We start from the raw sequence: 23414 nt of genomic DNA on the forward strand, positions 1-23414 counted from the left end.
CGGTGTGTTGTTGCAGGAACGCTGTGTGAGTTAGGACTCGGTGCTCAGCCACAGGATCTGACCGTCAGTTTGTAAACAACTACATTTACTAACCTGTCAAATTTTTAAATATGATTCCTGCCGATGGAACAAGACATTCACCGTTAGTCTCCCCCGACATCAACGGCGTTTACAGGTGGACCCGTTTCCAAGCATCACAATAACCCCGCCTCAAACCTCGGATTTCACACTGAAGTCGACTTTAAGGCTGTTGGCCGAAGCAAAACCACAAAAATAGTAAATCAGTCAAACAAAAATTGCCTTCATGAGTCACCCTTGTGTCGGCGCTGGTTAGCTGGTCGTGGACAGAAGGGAACTTCCCTAGCGCACCGTGTGGGATCCCAGTGAAGGCAACTGGTCTGCTCCGGGGGAAATGGAGAGCGGAAATTCAAAGATTCAAAAAGGTGAAAATGTGTTTGCTTGATTTACACTTAAGATGACTCACAAAAGCACACGTTTTACTTTCAAGGTTTGAACATTTTTGAAAATTAGGATTCTGGGAGTTAAGATTCCACATGGAAGAATTGTTGTTGGTGCTGATGGTGGCGACAGAACTGGGAAACTGGGAATAAAGTATTGTTAAACTGCAGCTTTGGGACGGTTTTATTAGACAAAAGCAGAAGAATGTGATGTCTGACTCTCAGGCCGAGTACAGATGTGGTCTGATTCCCGTCACAGTTGATCTTTGGGTGCATCTTTCCAGTAAATGTTTAAAATGGATCATTGGTAATCACCGTGTTGCATTAACCAAAAACACATCTCCTCTGTCAGCGCGCCCCAGGGCAGCTGTGGCTGCAGCGTAGCTCATCACCATCCGGGTGACTCACTGCAGTGGAAAGTGCTTTGGACTCCTCTGAGAGCCACGATACAAATGCAGTCATAAAGCATTTAAAGCATGATCCAAGCTTCTCACAGAAACGCACCAGAAACATGGAAATCTAGACGGAGTTTGTCTAGTCACGCTCCATTGTAGCCTCAGCAGGTCTACCGTTGGCCCGCACAGATCTGTGTCTAACCAATCACAGAGCTCTATGTTTTTGTAGCTGGGCTTAATGCGTTGTCCGAGATTAGAAAAACTACAAAGATGGCGCTGGCGCAGGAATTAGAAAATAATTAGAAACCGCTTGTGATGATGTGAACTAGAGTTTTCTTTGAGTCAAGAGCAGACGGAGGAACTTAAGTCCTTTATTAAGTAAAATAATGTTCTTGTGTCGTCTTCGCCGGTGTGCGGGGGACTGCCCCGTCCTTCGCTGCTCTGATTGGTCCTAGCGCTGTCCATTTGTGTGTGGAGACCGTATTAAAGACAAGCCCAGATTCCACCCTATGACTTGGGGGGTATCAGTGACTTGTGGCCAGACTAGATATTTACATATATAGGATGGCTCGCCAGGCTACCAAAAACTCAGCCAATGATTGAAGTTGTTAATCTATTCCCGTCTGATCTGAAACTCAGAAATCCTCCCGTTGCAGAGCGGCAGTGAGACCCCCACCCCTCCCACCGCTGAACGGGATGAAGTTGGTCCAGAGGAGTCTGGAGGAGAGTTTTATAGATATATCAGAGTTCTGGGGCCATTTGTGCTCTGAAAAACCGCAGCACAATTCCTTATTTCCTCCCTCTGATGGGCATTTAGCTCTCAGGCCCAGACCTCAGGCCGTTTCCTGTGCCGGGGACACACACACACACACACATACACACACATCATAAAGCCACATTATGTTTGCAATGAGCCTCCATATGCCCCCATCCCTGAAAGAATCCTGTGTGTGTGTGTGTGTGTGTGTGTGTGTGTGTGTGTGTGTGTGTGTGTGTGTGTGTGTGTGTGTGTGTGAGAGATGAGGCTGAGGCATCTTATTTCCCCGGACAAAGTCTGAGATAAACTCACAGACGATCCGTTTGGATCGGGAGCCGTTGGTCGATAACGGATCCTTCCACAGCTTTTCTCAGTGACCTGCTTTAACCATCAGCTGGTTCTGAGCTCAAAACCAGAACTGGACTAGTATAGAGTTCTAGATCGTCACACGAATGGTTACTAGTGAGGCAGATGAACGGGCCACAGACTCGGATCAGAACAGGAAGTGGCACCAGGAGAAGAACCTGAGACTTTCCTGGTTCGTGAAACAGAAGAAGACATAAAAACAAAGATAGACATGAATATTTCTCCTAATCAAATGTTCCTCCCATCAGCTTCTTCATCTCCTACAATCCTGCTCTTCATCCTAGTCTTCATCACATCACCTTTAATCTGGGAGAGCTTGTTAATCTGTTAGTTTTAAAGGTAATCATCCAGAACAAGACACACACACACACACACACACCTTTCTCTGCTGAAGGCTCGTCATGAGTTTTCTTCCAGATTTATTTTGTTATTTGCTCATTTTTCTATTTTTTCTTTCAACTAACCCCCCCCCCCCCCCCCCCCCCCCCCAATCCCCGGATTTAATTACAGCCACATGCTGCCGACTGCCAGCCGCTGTTAGAGAGACAAACTCGACCAACGCAGAGGAAGAGCTCTGGACCGGCCCAAACTCGCCTTTTCTGCTGTGAATGAAGTTTCTTTTAAAAGAGGAGGAAAACAGAGGGAAAGAATCAGGAGATAGAAATAAAAATAAGAAACAGAAAGAAGCTAAATGAATAAATTAGGAGCAAAAGAAAGAAATTAAGGTGGAAAGAATAAGCGGGGAGAGCAGATGACAGAAAGTTGGTCTTAAGCCATTTGGCTGCTTTAAGACTCATTAAACTGTTTAATAAATAATCAATGATGGAGTAATTATTGCCAATTTCACACTCACACACACACACACACACACACACACACACACACACACACACACACACACACACACACACACACACACACACACACACACACACACACACACACAGTTACCAAGGGAAATTATTCTGATTTATCCTTTAAAAAGCAACTTAGTTACTTTTACCATCAAGTAATCAGTAATGTAATCAGTAATGTAATCAGTAATGTAAGTTAGAAAACTTTATTAATAATATTAATAATAATAATACACTTTATTTCTACAAACTCAAAGTCACTGCACAGTAAGGGGAAATGAACATAAAGCCAGACTAACATTACCGGGCTTGTATTAGTTACAGATCTGACTAAATCTGTATGGAAACTCTAGATCTGCGCATCTCTAACCAAACTTTTCAGTTCAGTTCAGTTTCAGATCAATATGTGGAACCGAACCTGGACCAGCAGAGGCGGGTCAGTTCTGATTTAGCTTCCATCTCTGATTTTGTGGCACATTTAAAGCGGAAATCAAACCAAACGCCACGGTCGCGCCTGAATCTCAGCAGATCCAGATTGTTTGTTCGTGTTTCAGGTGTTCTACCTGATTCAGAGCTCCTCAGCCTGGAAAAGCAGGAGCAGGAGGAGAAATCAGAGGTAAAAAGATCCGCCGGGACCAACAGGCTCCTGTCACACCAACATAAGGTGGCACCCAGCCCGACAGCCAATCAGACCTCTGGTCTCATCAGCGGCCCAGCTGTCAGGGTGGGAAGAGGAGTGCAGGAGGCTCTTCCTCTACGCCGTTTGGTCTGCGTTTGCCTCTGCTGCAGAAACAGTTCCTCATCAGCTGATCCAGAACTTCTGCTGTCGGGTTTGCTATGGGCCGAGTCTTCGCCCAGAACCACCCCTCCCCTAAATAAAGCCTCATAAATAAACAATCAGAGTGTAAATAAATCAACGTGGTGACACATTTAGTGGTGAAGAGGTGTCAGCCTGAATCCACCGGGACACGAGGCGAGCCGCAGCAGAACCTGACCAAACCAAACTTTAAGATGGCTGCCACGCCGCTCAGATGGCATTCTAACCCTGAAACCTGACAGGATGATGTCGCCAGAGCGCCGCTGCGGGTCGCACTCACTGTTGCCGAGGCAACGGGCCGGCAGGCACGGCACCGAAACCGAGCCAAAAGCTAAGACGGCTGCCGATGCATGTTAATTATTGAAGACGGGTGCAGACAGACGGGATGGGGGGGGGGGGGGGGGGGGGTCTGCCCATGGCGTGCTGGGTCACAGTGATCCCGTTTCCATGGAGACAGAAGGTTGCGACAGGTCTCCTCTCAGCGACTGATGGAGAACCGGAGCGCAGACCCAAACCTGAGCTCTAAGATGGCTGAAACAGGAAGTCCCTCACCTGCAGGTTACAGGTGACCCTCGAGAGGCAACAGACAGTCTTATATGACCCCTGACCCTGACAAAGCTTCTCCCCTCTCGGCCAGGTCATTAATGAGTGATAAACGAACTCGCGTCATTGACGTGCTTTTATGTTAGCAACAGCGAGGCTAATGCTCGACTCGTTTAGTTTCTTCTGCTCTAAATAATAAACGACGCCTCTTTTCCGTGGTTCTGCTGCGAAGGCCGCAGCCTGAACTCAAAGTAATGCTCCTAACCTTTGACCCTCTTCGTGCTGTACAGCCATGGCACCATCCGGTTCCGCGGTTGCGTCACAGCACAGAGATTTGTTGTTTAACAACTCGCGACTACTTTGAACCAGTCTAACGGTGGAAAATCTGCCGGAGCTGAAGCTCAGATGAAGTTCTGTCTGTAGGAGCAAACAAAAACCTGAAAATGAAAACACAAACCCACAGATGGTTCTGTTCTGATGGAAGATGGTTCTGGACTTGTTTGGATCATCTGATCTATATTTGAACATCCTTTTCAGTGACTCTTTATCACATCCAGCCGCTCTGAGCGCTGCGTTCTGTCTGATCCGGCTTCAAACTCGCAGTGAAGGAAATTCAAGCTGATGGACCAAATATCTGGGAGAAAAGTACAACATTAAATCAGTAAATAGAAGCCAGAGGAAGCCCGGCCCGTTTGGGTTTTTGGGCCTGACAGCGTCAGAGGTTCTTCCAACCGCCTGAAAACTTAAATCACCTTAAGTGTTTCATACATCTGATTCTGATCCGCCCGGCCCGCTGATCCATAAAAACGTTAGGAGGGATTAGAGAGCAGGCCTGTGTAGACCGACCCGATACACTCTGGTTCTGGTTCTACTGGGCCTGTAACCTGCCCGTCTCCCTCTGGAGGTCAAACAATCTCATAGTTCAGAAACAAACTGTGAAAAAGATCAATCAGGATTCTCAAAGAAGTTTCCAGAATGTCCCGAAACATTCTCCAGGATTCCCCACTTCCTCTCATGAGGTTCAAGCAGGAACTTTACACTGCTCAAAACGTTCCGAGTCATCTGGAACCCGACTGTTCTGGTTCTGAGTCAGAAAATGAAAGATACAAGGGCCGGACAATATCTGAAGATGTCCCAACACGACGACCCATGTAACCGGTGACTTTCTACAGCTAGCAGGCCTCGCTCATGCTAGCTCGTTGCTTCTCCGTCTCCAAGCGGTCATCACTTTTATTCCTGGATGTTCTGTCGATCGTTTGGCGATAAAACTTACAGAAAACTTGTTCCACATTCATTAAAACCTCAAACTTAACATTCTGCTCTAAACTTTTCCTTCAGCTTTGGGTCTTTTACTGTTTGTTGGTGTTACAGTGAGCCCTTTCACCATGACTGGCCGCTCATTGGCTGGCCAGCCCCCTCTCGCAGCCAGATGGCAGGTACGGGGGCCCGCAGTGGTCAAAACGAGCGAGTTCTGTGAGATTCCATCCATGTTTGCCTTCAGAACTATAGAAACGTTTCTGTGTGACGTTTAAGTCGCGTAGCTTTGACTCTTAACTGGTTTTTGTAAAACCCGTAGAGTAAGAAAAATGTCAGATTGCAAATTTTGGCCGAGCCCTAAAAGAGATGCAAAGAAAGTTTGGGAGGAGTTCGAGACCAAACTGGGACACTGTCAGGACACCCTGAGGACCGGATTCATGCTGTGAGCCAACATGACCCAGTCAGACAGAAAACCTGCTGAAAAGGGATTTGAACAACCTCACTGTAGTAGCAGAGGAGATGCTTGATGTTCCAAAAACAGAAAGCAGTGAACACAACCTAATGGACGTTCAGTGTTTGGAAAATCGACTCAAAAATTCCCCAAACAGCCTCAGACTTTAGGAAGGCCATCCCGTCATGTCACCACCAGAGGACAACCCGGAAGCTTCCGCTGCAGAAGAGTCAGAACTAAAACAGCTCACGCTCATTCACCAGGCCCCGTTCCAACACCACCTCCTGAATTGTTCCAACAGATCCAACATCCTCATCTCTAAACCAATAAAACTTCTCCAACAACAAATTTCCTCAACTTAATGTACCCGCCTGATTTATTAATCTTAACCAATAAATAGTTCCAACCAATAAATCTACTGAAATGTTCCATTTTATAAATAATCTGTTATCAGCCATGCTGAGCTGCCATTCACACTGAATGTTTGATTATTATTAACAATACAGTTGTATTAACACCACTAATGCAGTTGTATTAAGAACACCACTAATGCAGTTGTATTAATAACACCACTAATGCAGTTGTATTAATAACACCACTAATGCAGTTGTATTAATAACACCACTAATGCAGTTGTATTAATAACACCACTAATACAGTTGTATTAACAACACCACTAATACAGTTGTATTAACAATACCACTAATACAGTTGTATTAACAATACCATTAATACAGTTGTATTAATAACACCATTAATACAGTTGTATTAACAACACCACTAATACAGTTGTATTAACAACACCATTAATACAGTTGTATTAACAACACCACTAATACAGTTGTATTAACAATACCACTAATACAGTTGTATTAATAACACCATTAATACAGTTGTATTAATAACACCACTAATACAGTTGTATTAACAACACCATTAATACAGTTGTATTAACAACACCACTAATACAGTTGTATTAACAATACCACTAATACAGTTGTGTTAATAATACCATTAATACAGTTGTATTAACAATACCACTAATACAGTTGTGTTAATAATACCATTAATACAGTTGTATTAATAACACCACTAATACAGTTGTATTAACAACACCACTAATACAGTTGTATTAACAACACCACTAATACAGTTGTATTAATAACACCACTAACACAGTTGTATTAATAACACCACTAATACAGTTGTATTAACAATACCACTAATACAGTTGTATTAACAATACCACTAATACAGTTGTATTAACAATACCACTAATACAGTTGTATTAACAATACCACTAATACAGTTGTATTAACAATACCACTAATACAGTTGTATTAACAATACCACTAATACAGTTGTATTAACAATACCACTAATACAGTTGTATTAACAATACCTCTAATACAGTTGTATTAACAATACCTCTAATACAGTTGTATTAATAACACCACTAATACAGTTGTATTAACAACACCACTAATACAGTTGTATTAACAACACCATTAATACAGTTGTATTAACAACACCATTATTACAGTTGTATTAACAACACCATTATTACAGTTGTATTAACAATACCACTAATACAGTTGTATTAACAATACCACTAATACAGTTGTGTTAACAACACCATTAATACAGTTGTGTTAACAACACCATTAATACAGTTGTATTAACAACACCATTAATACAGTTGTATTAACAACACCATTAATACAGTTGTATTAACAACACCATTAATACAGTTGTATTAACAACACCACTAATACAGCTGTATTAACAACACCACTAATACAGCTGTATTAACAATACCACTAATACAGTTGTATTAACAATACCACTAATACAGTTGTATTAATAATACCATTAATACAGTTGTATTAACAATACCACTAATACAGTTGTGTTAATAACACCATTAATACAGTTGTGTTAATAACACCACTAATACAGTTGTATTAACAATACCACTAATACAGTTGTATTAACAATACCACTAATACAGTTGTATTAACAATACCACTAATACAGTTGTATTAACAATACCACTAATACAGTTGTATTAACAATACCACTAATACAGTTGTATTAATAATACCATTAATACAGTTGTATTAACAATACCACTAATACAGTTGTATTAATAACACCATTAATACAGTTGTATTAACAACACCACTAATACAGTTGTATTAACAATACCATCAATACAGTTGTATTAACAACACCACTAATACAGTTGTATTAACAACACCACTAATACAGTTGTATTAACAACACCATTAATACAGTTGTATTAACAACACCATTAATACAGTTGTATTAACAACACCACTAATACAGCTGTATTAACAATACCACTAATACAGTTGTATTAACAATACCACTAATACAGTTGTATTAATAATACCATTAATACAGTTGTATTAACAATACCACTAATACAGTTGTGTTAATAACACCATTAATACAGTTGTGTTAATAACACCACTAATACAGTTGTATTAACAATACCACTAATACAGTTGTATTAATAACACCATTAATACAGTTGTATTAACAATACCACTAATACAGTTGTATTAACAATACCACTAATACAGTTGTATTAACAATACCACTAATACAGTTGTATTAATAATACCATTAATACAGTTGTATTAACAATACCACTAATACAGTTGTATTAATAACACCATTAATACAGTTGTATTAACAACACCACTAATACAGTTGTATTAACATCTTAGGTGTGTTCCTGCTGTGTCCCTGCAAATCCATGCCCCCGTTCCTCCCCAAACACAGTTTTGTGTTTGGGGAGGAACGGGGGCATGGAGTTGTATTAACAATACCATCAATACAGTTGTATTAACAACACCACTAATACAGTTGTATTAATAACACCACTAATACAGTTGTATTAACAATACCATCAATATAGTTGCATTAACAACACCACTAATACAGTTGTATTAACAATACCACTAATACAGTTGAATTAACAACACCACTAATACAGTTGTATTAACAATACCATCAATACAGTTGTATTAACAATACCATCAATATAGTTGCATTAACAACACCACTAATACAGTTGTATTAACAATACCACTAATACAGTTGAATTATCAACACCACTAATACAGTTGTATTAACAATACCATCAATACAGTTGTATTAATAACACCATCAATACAGTTGTATTAACAATAACTTTAACCCTTTCAGGCTCAAAATAGTTGTTCATCCATTTGTCAAAACCTAAGTACTTCAGGGGTACTTCTGAGTAAAAAAATGCTCAAGAAACACGTGTGTGTACCAGACCCCCACAATGCAGCTCTAAAATTGAGGCAAACCCGGAAATGAAATAAATTGCAGTTCCACCCTCATCCACTAGGGGCTGGTGTGAGAAGTGAGCAAATCCTCATTGACTCCCATGTGAAAAACACCAATTTCACAGCAGAAAAAAACATGTTTACAGCCTGGTACCAAAACATGTTTTAGGTTTAAATGATCTAGTTTACACTCATGACAACTCTGAGGGGGGTGAATTTTTTTCTCACTCTTCTGTTTAAGTGTATTAAAAGCCTAAAATTCTGTATAATTAATGAGGATCAGACCCACGTGACCACAGAGCTAGCTCCGTGGAAAGGCCTCAGTAGAGCCTCGGTCTGGCTTGGAAACTGCTCCGGGATTTTGAGTCTCTGTGTGTTTGTGTATTCTGTTTTGGATATTATTTGTGCAACTGTTGGACAAAATGACTTGCTGTGGCATTAATTGCACTAATAGAGCGTCCAAGGAGTCTCCATTTTTTTTCTGTAAGTAAAATTATATTTATGTATTTTAGGTCACTGCCGAGCTGAGCTTAGATTTTAACATGTACTGTTTAACCATGAAATTTAAATGTAATAGGGTAAAACCCAGTGCATTTAACATAATGCTGCACTTTAGAAAATGGGTTGAAATATAACATGTTGGTGGAGCTGGGTTCCCACTATCGGCTTGTGGAGCTCTCGGGAGACCGATGTTTTCCACCCTTATCCCTTCCCCGCAGCTCGGCGCATCTCTGTCTGATCGTGGCTCCTGTCTGCTGCACGGGCTGACAGCTTGTGGAGCTCTGGGATGGAAACCTTTCCACCCGGTTCTCCCCAGCGGCAGCTCTGCGCATCTCAGATCGCAGCGGCGCTTGTCTGCTGTGCGGCTGACGGCTTGTGGAGGTCTCGGAGACCTCTGTGTTCCACCCGGTTTTACCCAGCGGTCAGCCCAGTGTATCTCTGACTCAGAAGCTCTGGTGTTGTGCACAGTTAACTCCGGTTGTAGCTAGGTTGCTATCTCCGTTAGCTTAGCTCCCACCTCCGCATTAGCTTTGGGTTAGCCAAGGTTAGCTTCAGGTTAGCTTGTAGCTAGTTCGACTGGGTGTCGTCAGTTGATCCCAGCCTTACAGCCCCACCCTCAGCTCCACCTCTCTTCCCTTTTATGGAATTGTCTGGGCTTGACGGAACCTGTGACACGGTCAAAATGGCGGTGGTGGCCTCCTCCCATTTGGCCTCAAAAACGTGATATTGGAGACTATGGAAAGGAGATGTCCAGTATATTTATGTCAATGGTGTGGACTAGGTAGGTTTTAACGATGCTAATCTGCAACGCCTGCCTCCAGAGGGTCAATACTGTTATATGAGAACTCCATCGGTCAGCTGGTCTGGGGTTAGGGTGGGTTAGGGTTACCTCAGCATCCCGACATCGGGGCAAATGGACTTTATTCTCTGATGCGACAGAAACAAGATAATTCTCACTGCAAACATACATTTTATATGTTTTCTCTCTAAAATAAACTAAATGATTTTTCTGTCAACTACTGAACCAAAATCTCGATCTTTAACTCCAAACGTGAGAACTCCGTTTGAACACACACTTCTTCTCTAAGAGCCGTCACCTGAACCTGAGGCCCAGGCACCATAGAAGAAGAAGTGGTTGTGCGCAGCGGTGTGGAGACGAAGTCGGCAAGCTCTAATAGCCAACATATGGAAGCTCGCCGGCTGCCAGCAATACAATCAGGACTGCATTATTTGGCCCCCACTGGAATAATAAAGGAGCCGGATCAAAGAGCCGATTACTTCAGCGCTCCAGAGCAGCAGGATCCTTTTCTGTTTGTTCTTTCTTTACGTCGCCCTTTATTTCTCTTTGTTGTCTTTAAATCATTCCCTCTTTCTTCGAGCAGGTATGGCGGTAACGCGGACCATATGGAGGCCATGAAGCAGCAGAACCGCCCATGCAATGCTGCTGGGTTGTTGGTTCAAACACGTGTTCTTCCAGCAGACAGGAAGATTAGATAAGGCCAGAGCAGACAAAAGAACAAATGCTTCTTATTCGATCGTACAGCCGTTGTTCCTCTCAGATCGCTTTCATTTTGGTTTCATATAGAAATGAGCAGCAGCAGACTCCAAACTGTAACCTACATGCATCCAGTCTGGCAGCGCCGGGCGTCGAACCCTAGGTCCGGAAACAGAGCGGGTGTGGACTAAAACATTAAAACGCCACAAAACAACTTCTGAATTAAGAAAACTACAATCATCTTATTGACCTAGTTCCCTTCTCAACAGAACTAAGGATCCATAAATGTGTTGGTAACCGGAAAGCATCAGAACCCCACGTTTCTAGTTTCTGGATCTGAGTCCGCTATCAGGATCTGGGTTATGAACGGAGCTCACAAGTCTGCCTTTTAGCAACAGGCAGTGAGGGAGTGTGCTCCCAGGTATTTATATTAATAAAAGACTAATGCTGTAGATCAGAATTAAAGAGACAATGTGTGGTTTTTACCGCTAATCCCTGGAAACCATCGAAACATTGTTGAAAATGAATGAAATGATGCCCAGTTGATGAAAAACATGGCTGACGTCGTAACAACCATAAAATGAAGTGGCACCGCCGTAAAACACAATCTCCTACGTTTTGACAACTTTAGAAACTTTTCTGTTATAAAACGGACATTCACGTGTCCAAATGGCCTTGTCCTGGAGCTGGTGAGCAGACGGATCGTAAAAGGAAACAGCAGCACGGGAGCTACAGCCAGAGGAGTCTACGGCGGCTGCACACCACCGAAATACAAAACATCATTTGGTCAGTCCTCGTTCCCGTAGAGGACCTCAGATCTGGAACCATCTACCATCAGCAATAAAGCTGTTAACACATTTTACATTGTGTGTGTGTGTGTGTGTGTGTGTGTGTGTGTGTGTGTGTGTGTGTTAGGGTTACATGTTACATCCTGTCCTTGTGCAATAAAACCAAACTAAACTAAAAATGGGGTCTAAATTTCTGGGCGATGCCTTATTAAACACCATGTTTCCTTTTAAGGGAGCCTGTGAGGACAAAATGCATTTACTCGTTTGTAAAAACGGTTACAAACCCTTCTCCGTTCATAAACGTTGTGTTACACATTTTCCTCGTCGCTCGACGCCAGAGATGAAAGGGTGAATGATGTGCTTGTCATTTTGCTGGAGATTGGGCTGCCGGGGATTTTTGACCCTAATGGCCATCCACAGATAAGTTCTAACTCAAACACAGTGACTGAGGTATGTACTGCCCCCTATCGCCAGGGAAAATGCACGCTGTCACTTTAAATGTTATCTGCATTTGTTGTTCAGCCACTTTAGTGTTTTTCTGCATCTACAAGCTGCTGCGGGACTAAAGATGGTCCACAGGCCTCACTCCTGACAGCCCGGGTGTAAAGGTCATCCAAACTCCTCCCCTACCAAACGCTGAGGCTTCCTGAACAGAGCTAACGTCTGTAGGGACTGATGAGCTAACAGCTAGTCTGTGTCTCCTAAACCTTCAGATGATGTCATCTTATAAACATTTAGGTTTTGGGTCAGAGAACGATTAATTAAATAATTAAATTAAATACCTTTAGGACGCCTGAGAGAAAATTACAAAATAAAGGTGACAAAGCTTTGAGTCAACCAGCAAAGCAGAAACAAATAAATGTTTGCATTAAAACACAGGTGAGCTCATGTTTAACAGGTAGAATGCCAGAGCAGCGAATGACCGAATGATCTTTAATGACCACACCGCCAGTTTTCAGAGCTGCATCTGGACGGGGTTCACACCAACAGAAAAACTGTACTTCCACCTCACTGAGATCATAAAAGACATTTCTGATCATCTCTGACACAGACGGCACGTGAGGACAGCGGTGAAAGGCCCTAAGCATGGACGACACGACTCCGAAGGTTCGTTAGCCGCCCAAGCTAACGCTGCAGCCTTTCAGCTGAACGCCGTGTTACAGTTTTGTTCTCTTGTTGTTTAAAGTGTGACAGCTGTCTGGTGTTTATCAGAGTCCATGCAGCCTCCCTAGCAGCTCACCACAGCATGAATGACCCACTAACACACACACACATGCACACACACGCATGCACACACACAAAAAAACAAGAGCAGACCCATTTTCCACTTTGATAATAAAGACTGGAAGGGTTTTTTGTGTAGTTTGTGTGTGTGTGTGAGAGAAGCCTGTACACTGTGAGCCAGTGGGCCTTTTAAAATGGTGTCTTTGACACAAATACACACACAGCTTGGCTTTAATCTGTGGCCAAAAATGTGAACTTACCTAAGCCTGAAATTCTGCTGTGGAGCTTCTCACAATACATGCTTTAGACACACACACACACACACACACACACACACACACACACACACACACACACACACACACACACACACACACACACACACACACACACACACACACACACACACACACACACACACACACACACACACACACACACACACACACACACACACACACACACACACACACACACACACACACACTACGTGCTCTCTTCCAGAGCTAACGTGTTCCTAGCTAACAGCGCTGAGCGGCAGCAGCCTCTTAGAATAAAAACCAAACCTGCTGATAAGAGGAGAACCACGCGAAGACGAGTTGAGACCTTGGTGCGTGTTTTACAGCAGAGCGGGACACGAACGCCCAGCTGGGCTTTTGTTTTGCTTTATGAAACTGAATCCAAAGCCACGAATACAGCTGGTATTACTGAGAGCAGCAGGGTAACAGAAGAGCTCACAGAGAACAAACCCACCTGCTGATGTCACCAAATTACAACAAAAATCAGCTGGTTTTCTTAGACAAATTACCATGGAGGGAAGAACAAGTGCTGCTGGTGCACATCAGAAGATCTTTTACGGATGGAATAATCTGAGGACTTAGTTTCTGTAAAGTAAAAACATGAATCAGACCAGATTTAAGATTTCATGAATCAAACGTTTAAAACTAAACATAAACATGAGTTAATTACCTTTATGTTTTTACATAATATAAGGTGTGTGTCTGTGTGTGAGAGAGAGAAATAAACTGATTTCCTTGTTTTGTGTCGCTCTGGTTTTAGTTTCTTTGAGTGAATCATTAGAGAGCTCCTGAGCAGCTGCTGAACGAGTCACTAGTTCATCTAAATCCCAGGTTCAGGATTCCTCCAACAAACCGTAGGTCTGAACAGTTCAGGTTCTCAGGCTGTCCAACATGGCCTCCAGCAGGCTCGGCTCTGTAGATGACCTTTGAACCTGGATGTCCCGGACATGCAGCCGACACACAAAATCGGTCCCGAGTACCGCTATAGTTCTGAGCCGACGGACGACAACAGGGAGATCTTTTTCCCACGGACAGGTCAGGATGGAAACTTCCAGCTATTCAAAGAATGCAAACGGATTCTGTTCAGCTACCTTCTCACATGTTACACACACACACACACACACACACATACAGATGACTCGTTGTGTGTGTGCGTGTGCGCACACCCGCGTTATTTTGGCAGCTGTGACCTTGCACGTTGGAGTCAAGGGCTTATTAAACAGTAGAAGGAAAAACTAACCGGAGTCTCCGGTTCAGAGCTTCCACCCCATCACTGGAGTTTATTAAACACGGAAGACGGAAGCTTTTAAGGTCCAAACGTGTTTTTACAGTCGGGTCTGGGACCAGAACCTACAAGAATTAACACATCAGCTGCAGTAAAGGGACCAACGTTCATATGGCCAGATTATTCTGGAGATTCGGCTGAATTATGCACAAAAACTTGTTTTTTAAGTAATAATCTAACATGTATAATAGTAATATAAAATTTAATTATCTGTCTTTTTTCAAACCACTTTCTAGAGTAGCTAGAGAATAAATATTAACTAGACAAGAATTTAAATCAAAGGATTCAAATAAAAGTTCCGACAAATCAGAAAAAACTAAAATCACTGAAGATTAAAACTAATATTAATATTTGGATGCTGCTTAATCCAGCTGCCATTCTGCAGGTGAGACAGCACCATTAAGATTCTAACTTCAGATTAAAATCTGTGTAATTTCTCCTGATTGATGAAATTTTCCATCTTCCAGGTGAGAATGAAGCAGACCGGAGTCGGTTTGGTTTCTGATGATGTTTGGGTCGGGTCGGACCCGAGCAACAGCTGGGGTCCGAGGCTGCTTTTTAAATGGTTTGCCATCATTTAGCTCTGGGCAGGTTTACGTTTGGACTTCAGGTTCAGTTTGTCTCCGTCCTGCAGGTTAAGAGTGGTTTCACACCTGAAGGAAGAAAACCTCACAACCAACCACAAGCTGCAGGTAAAGGTGCACATTCATAAAGTCTCATGAAGGACGCACAACTTCCCCCACATCACCTGGATTTTATGGTGACCGAAAGATTTTTAAAGCTCATAAAAATACAAAACAAACAAACATGAAGCCTAAAAATAAAAACCAACTTTTTTTAAGGAAAGAACTTTTCTGAGAAGCTACCAGATCATGACGGCTTCCTGACGTTTGTATTTCTAACGTCTACGACGTCACTGGCGGCCGACAAATGTCTTTACCTCCAGTTCTAAAGATTTAAATAAAGAAATATCACGTTTACGTCATATTAAATAAGATAAGAGGTAAATATTAAATATAAATTAAGTTGATGTTTGAAAAGAAAAAGTCCTCGGTGCTTTCAAACACGCTTAAAAAACATCACACGAACAGAAAGTAAAAACTTTATCCCTGAATCCATGAAATCATTCGTTCATCCTAAGATACAACGAATAGAAAAGAATAGAACAAACCTTTATTAATGAAGCAAACATGGGCGACAACACAACAGTCAAAAACAAGACCAGAAGATCATTCCTCCTTTTATTTTTCTTAACCTACTTTTAATTTTAATTAAAAAAAGATCTAATGTGTGTGTGTGTGTGTGCGCGCACCAGCAGCGGTTTGTACTTCAGTGTGCATCACCCGATCAGTGTCAGATAATCTGATGCAGAGGGATTAAGTTAAAGCCTGAATGATGTGTAAGGCTCTAACTGACGGTGATGTGCGCACACACGCACACACACACACACACGCACACACACACGCGCGCACACACACACACGCACACACACACACACACACACACACACACACACACACACACACACACACACACACACACGGATGACCTGCCCATTCATTAGATTTTGTGTTTGTTGCTGCAAAAGAAAGTTCAGGAGTCTAAAGGAAATAAAAATAAAACTACAAGAAACAAACGTAAAAAACCACAACCACGGATGTTTTTGTTTATTTTAAAAAAAGAAACTAAACAGTGACTAGAAATAAAGTTTACACGTATGAACATCCACACAAAAATAATACAACCCAGGGAATAAAAGGGTTTTTTAAGTTTATCCAACAGTCTGGCAGATGGAGGCTCACACACACACACACACACACACACACACACACACACACACACACACACACACACACACACACACACACACACACACACACACAAAGCATCTATTTATAAAGTTATAATTGCATAACACACTGCGCTCTAATTCCAGCCTACTGAGCACACAGGACGTCCACACACACCGACAGAAGCATAACCGCCAGTCTCTAAATGCTGTTTTCTTCCATTAAAACACACACACACACACACACACACACACACACACACACACACACACACACACACACACACACTGAACTAGGCTGTGCATGTATGCAACACACAAGGAACAAAGCTAATTTAAATCAACAAATGTGTGGACTAGATGCCAACATGAACACAAACTCGGTCCGTTCTCTAAATGTGAAAATTATCCTTTAATCTGATTATTTATTGATCAACTAAAACATTTGTTTGATTTCTGTTTAAAAAATGGAATAAAAACAAATCCTAAAATTTTAATTTAGGATATTTGAACATATTTTTTAAACTATTTTATGTTCTTCCAAAAAGCATTTTATTATTTTTATTTTGTTTTTAGCAACAACTAAACGGTGTGGATTAGAATTTTCTATTTTGAATTCATTATATTTATTTTTAACCGTCTTTCTGACTGAAAAACCTTGTTTAAACTACAAAATGCACGAGTAAAAAATCCACCTGAAATCCCGGAGTGAGGAATATTATTTGGTTTTCTGGTGGGATTGTTGGGAATTTAAAGGAAACCATAAATCCAGTGAGCTCATGTGTGTGTGTGTTTGTTCCAGAGAGGCTGCTGAATACGCCGCTTTAAAGTGTGTGTTGGTGGTGTGTGCACCGACTGGACTGCAGGATTTTGGCTCCTGCTTCAGCATTCCCTAATTAAAACTTGCTGAATATTCAAATGTTGCGTTAGCATAACAATAGCCGGCTGGCCGAGCCGCCTTTAAATGAGGCCTTTTGTTTTTAGCCGAGCGTTCTGCTGCCTCATTAAGCCGCGGGAGCTTAAGTTAGAGAGCCGACAGCCGCTCTCCGGAGCGGGGGCCGAGGCCCCTCAGCCTCCCCCACCCACACTGCCTCACCCGCTTCAGCCTCGGCTCTCCTTGGTCTCACCAGGCTCAAAGTCGCTCAAGCTTTCATCAAAACGCTGACAGTCTGCTCCGGTTTCCCACCCTAACACTGGACTACCAGAACCTCCATGGAAGCAGCAGGAACACCGAGATTCCTAAAACTCAGCATCCTAAAGCTTGAAAAATATAAAAGCTGCCTCTAAAGACGCAGATCCGTCTCCGTGTTTTGTGTTTTTGCTGCAGCACAAACACACGGCAGAAAACTGGGGGGGTGAAGCGAAGATTGAAAGCAGCTTGGCACCAGATCAAGACTGTCGACACAACGTGCCATCCGACAGCCAAACAAAGCGCCGGAGCCACGCCGGGGCCCGATGGCACCGCCGAACCCAAGAGCCACGGCTCCAAAACAAAAAATCTGCATCTAGAACTACGGCAAGACAGCAGGTACAAACCAAAGGCCCAGAGAGGCGTCCAGATTCAGGCCGGCGACACCGAAGCCCGTCAGACCTAAATGAGTAATCCACACCTGAAAAATACCAAATTAACAACCAAAACACCGGCTTTGTTTCAGTCCAACAGCAAATAAAAACGCTGATTTAAAATGTAAATATAAACTAGGAAGTGTAAACAAGTGGGAAAAATTCCAACAAATTTTTTCTCTTCAAAATAAAGCAACTAAATTTTTTTTTCTTTGCAGTGCACTTCTAAACACAAAGTAAACGATTAATCGTCCGAAGAGCCTCAGGAGTTCTTAAATGTAGAAATCTATTAAAAATACATATTTTGAAATTATTCCAAATTCTGCTGCCTATCCCCCCCCCAGGCCTGAAGCTGATGAGAAGCAGCAGGTAAAGGGTCGCCGTGGAGACAAAGTCAGGTTTTATGACAGGTGGATCTGCAGGAAATCCCAGCCGTCCGAGTCCCAAGTGCACCTGCGACTTGCAGGCATTCCTGCATTTTAGTGGGAAAATCTGTGAAATCCATCCGCCTTGGCTTCACACACACACCCAGGTCCCAGTATGTGGCTTCACCCCGTTACTGGTGTTTACAGGTGTGTGTGTGTGTGTGTGTGTGGGGGGGGGGGGGGCAGCCAGGTTCAGACGGCACCCTACCTGCTGAATGGCATTCCCACATGTTTCGGTGTCCAGGCCGTTTTAGAGGATTTCTGAGAATCTGGACTAATTATTAGATATATTTACTGATAAATAAAATAAAGTTTCATAAATACTGGAGATCAGACAGAAATCTGAAGAAATAAACGTGAACCAGCATCAGAATTATCCAGTTAAAAACAATAAGGTTGGGTTTATTTCTAACTACAGAGTGGCTTCGGGCCTTAAAGGCTCCAAATACAAAGGAGACCAAATTATGACGGAAAAAAGTGAAATTTTGATTGGATAAAAATATAAATTTTCCTGTAAATTTAAAGTAAAATGAACCTAAAATAGCAGCAGTCCCTTAAAACATCAGCTCGACTCAGAAACAAGGTCTTATTTTGCGTCCATTTAGTAAATTGGAAAACAAGCTGATTATTCCTGAAGCGGGAGCGGAGGACATTTAAGCACCTTTTTATATTTTCCATATCCGTGGATTTACCGGACTTCTGGGAGCCAAACGGCGGGATACGGCTCCATCACGCTCCGCTCACCTTCACACCTCCTCCATCACGCCCTCCTCCCCTCACACACACACACACACACACACACACACTCCTCCGCGGAGGAGCAGAGCGGCAGAAGGAGCCAGCCGGAGGAGAGAGTCTTACCGCTTTTCCGTTGTAGTAGTACATGAGTGAGCTGCCCGTCACCCCCGGGATGGTGTACGCGCAATACATCGTTCCTTCCTCTCCTCCGCGGCAGGAACACGTTCGACTCTCCGGTATTTCCTCTCCGTCCGTTCCTCCTCTGGCTGTGGCGTCTTCTTCAGCTCGCGCTCCCCGCGGACCGTCACGTCTCTCTCCACCTTTGCCCTTTTGTTTCCGAGCCCGTTTGAAACTTTTCGGGTTTTTTTTTTGTGTGATCTCAAACTCCCGCCGCTCCGGACGCGTTTTTTCCCCCAGCCGACAATTCCTTCAGTCGCATTTTCCCATATGTCCGCGCCGAGGCACGCGGAATATGCAAAGTAGGCGGAGGGAGGGGCGGAGGGGGGAGGAGGGAGGGGAGAGGTGGGCAGACAAGCGCGCACGTGGAACGTTCAGTAGATGTGCGCATGCTCAGAAGCTCAGGACGCTAAAAGCTGGAAAAAGCAGTCTGAGCTACCTTTCTGCCTCTGAGGACCAGGATGTGGGCCTCTGTAGGTGGGGAAGTGTTTCTAACAAAAAAAAAAAAGATTTATAAATAAAATAAATAAATAAATTATATATATATATATATATATATATATATATATATATATATATATATATATATATATATATATTAGAAACACATAAATATATGTAATGTAATATAAGTATAAAGAAAATATAAAGATCCTCAAATCTAGGCAAACACGACCTGAGTTGTGAGTTTATGAAAAGGAAGTTTTTATATTTTGTTAAATCTGATACATTTAGGGGAAACTCCCAAATGTAGGTTTCACTCTTCTGCATTTAACTGTGGAAATTGTTTTCAAAATTTAAATTGTTGTACACATTTTTCTAAATATATGATAATTTATGAATTTCTCAAAACATTTTCATAGAATTTTATTCATGCCACTTCACTTGTTATTAATCCTCAAAAATCCTTAATGAAACGGATTGTTTTGAAATTAAAACCAGTATATTTACGTAAAAATGAATAAAAGATACTCTTAAACAATAAAATCCATATCGACCAGACAGAGTTCAAGGGAAATTAGAACATGTGCAGATGGAATATGCAGCTGTGGTTCAAACCTAAGCTACTGCTATCCAGCAGCTGTTTTCATGCGTGTTTAAAACATCAACATGGTTTTCTGTCCATTGTCATTTCAAAATGAATGAAAAAGAAAAGATCTTTGAACATCAACCGTATATTTAATAATTATATTAATGTCGATGATTTTAACTAGACAAGCAACCATTGAACAAAAGAGGAAGTCGATAAAAACAGCACCCCCTAGTGTCTGGATCTAGTAGAAGTGTTTCGAGCCCCACCACAACCATGCTGACAAATGGGATACTTTCCTCCCAAAATAAAAAATGGCCACATTTGATGTTTTCCAGGTAAATACACTTTAAATACCTTAATAAGAATACACCCACTTTTTGATAATCAAACACAACATATTACATTTTACTTTATTATAGGAACTTAATTTTCAAAAGTTAATTCAACAGCAAATCCCTCAGGATTTAATTAGGTTGCTGATATATTTGTAGCTATGATTGTTATATTAATCGTGTTTAACCAACACCACTTGTTGACTGATCGGACACCGTCTGCCATCCTTTTTTACAGTGAAACTTTCTTATGGAGCTGCATGCACCACATGCTCTCAACTCAGTATTCACTTTTTCCATCTCTCCTCCTCTTCACTTCTACTAATGCTTAGTTTTTATCTTGCTGTATTTCCATTCCCTTCTTCCTCCACCTCCATCTTTCACTCCTCTTTTCATTGCTGTGGTTTTATTCCTTCTTCCATCCTCTGGGTTGTTTTGTGAAAGTCTGCCTCCTGTCATCTTTAAGCTCTTTCCTTTGACCCTGTTTAAAATGAGGTTATGGACGGAAGGTATTAGAAACTCTTCGAAGGATTTCTGACCAACACTAAGCTGCGATCTGGGTCTTGGAACTAAAACTACAGGAAATGTTAGACAAAAAGTCACTTTAGTGAACAGCATACTCCACTTTGGTTATTTGAACCTTAAAGGCTGTTTCGCTGCTAAATGTAGTTTTTGTTAAAATAAGCAGGAAATTACCGATGTGTTTTAAAATAGTCCAACAAAACTCCTAAAATCGCGGAACACACTGACCGACGTGCTTCCTCTCCTAACTTCTCATAATAAAGTAAATTTCCCGAAAACCACAAACTGCGGACTGTTGACACTTTGGACGGAGTCCCTGACTCGAGAGTCCCTGACTCGGTCTCTGTTCCCTGCAGACGCACATCTTCTGATCGTTCTTATTGAGCTGAGCACCGGAAGCTCTGAGCAGCTTTATTCCGGACACAAAGTCACTTGAGACGATTTCTCGTTGTTGTGGCATTTGTGCAGAACTAAAACACCGGACAGAAGGACGGTTTGCCTGTGACGGTGGTTTGTTAGGGTTCTCCAACAAACCGGTGAGATAAACCTGCACAGCCAACGCAGAGGAACAGCAACACCAGGCTCACAGAAACCCCTCATGGATCGTTACAATATTTAGAAATATAATCTGATGCCTTCTAATATGTCCTAATAATTATATAATGATCTCGTTATGTTTCCTGATCAATTCTGATGGTTTGTTCTTCTGAGCGGAGGGACTGTCTAAACCTCTAAATGTTCTGCATTTAGCAGAAAATCACATCCGTATTATCACATAAAAAATAGGTATGATATGTAAAGGTCAGAGGTCACTACAGTACACACTGTCTAGCCTGGCCTGCCAGACTCGTCCTCTGTTTAAGTCTGCACAGAGAGAGTCTGGTAACGCAAAGGCAGAGCGGCACTTCAGGGGCGGTGTCGGTACAGGATCTGCTCGGGTGCAAAATTGGCTCGGGGTCCGTCGACTACCGATGAAGTCAAAGTAGTTGATTGGCTGAACATGAACCTTACGGAATTACGTTGGTCCAGGCAAATCTTTCTGTTGGAAAGATGGACAACTTTTACAAAGAAATCCATCATTACCTCTTTGAAAATACACTTTTAGCATAGAGCTGCATGTCTATTAGGGCTGAAGGATTAATTTCATGTGCAATTAAATTGCAATGTGACAAAAGGAGATTTTCTAATCGCAAAGGCTGCAATTTGGCAGCGAGTGGTTAGCGCAATGCTAATATACATGGAAAAACCCATAGGAATGCTAATGCTAATATCGCCGATTACATTATTACAAATTATGAATTAGAAACGTGACAAATGATTACATTTGGAGTCTAATAGAAAGTAAAACCACCATCAATCAAATAAGTACAGACAGGTATTTTAGTAAAGCCAGAAAACTTTTAACTCCAGAGTTTTGGCTAGCAGCTATGAGCGTACCTGAACTACGCATGGACAAGACGTCAACAACTCTAAACACAAAATACTTCAATAAACGGGACACACTTCTTTCCTGCAAATACAATTTCACAGGTGTTGCTAATACCTATGATCCTTCAAGGGATGTGCTCAAAGAGGAGTTCAACATTATGAATAAAATAGTGTTTTATTTTACAAATACCATTATAAACACAAACTTACGTCTTAAGAAACATTATTTTAATAACGAAACTGCTCAATTCTTTCCAACAGTATAGATGTGTAGTGTATTTTGTCCGAGTGGGTTTGCCGTACTTTGACGTCATTGGCAGTCGAAGGACCCCGAGCCGATCTTGCACCCGAGCAGATCCTGTACCGACACCGGGACTAGGCAGCTCAAAAATAACCAATCAGAAAAAGGACGGAAATGCCGCCTGTACCGCGCCACGCTGTCGTTTTTTTAGCTGTAGTAAAAAATGGCGTCAGGCAACGGCGCAAACGTCTTTGATTTTTTTAGAAGAAAGGCTTTTAGCGCTTCTACTTGTTGTGGTTTTAAAGACATTCAAGTCATTTAGACCAGAGGAA

The 23414-nt window shown here is 42.1% G+C and overlaps 1 protein-coding gene across 3 annotated transcripts in view; it reads right to left on the reverse strand.

Moving 5' to 3' along the window:
* Positions 1–23414, reverse strand: part of tcf4 (transcription factor 4) — a 280305-nt gene that overhangs the window by 52733 nt on the left and 204158 nt on the right. The window contains exon 1 of one of the 3 annotated variants that reach the window (XM_054744679.2): positions 19473–19965. The exons of the other annotated variants lie outside the window; for them this stretch is intronic. Within the exon in view, the coding sequence (XP_054600654.1) occupies positions 19473–19541 (69 nt within the window). The 5' untranslated portion in view covers positions 19542–19965. Of the gene's footprint in view, positions 1–19472; positions 19966–23414 lie in introns of those variants that run through there. 3 annotated transcript variants of the gene reach the window in all.

The sequence above is a fragment of the Nothobranchius furzeri genome, chromosome 6 (genome assembly GCF_043380555.1).
Source record: "Nothobranchius furzeri strain GRZ-AD chromosome 6, NfurGRZ-RIMD1, whole genome shotgun sequence".
Classification (NCBI taxonomy): domain Eukaryota; kingdom Metazoa; phylum Chordata; class Actinopteri; order Cyprinodontiformes; family Nothobranchiidae; genus Nothobranchius; species Nothobranchius furzeri.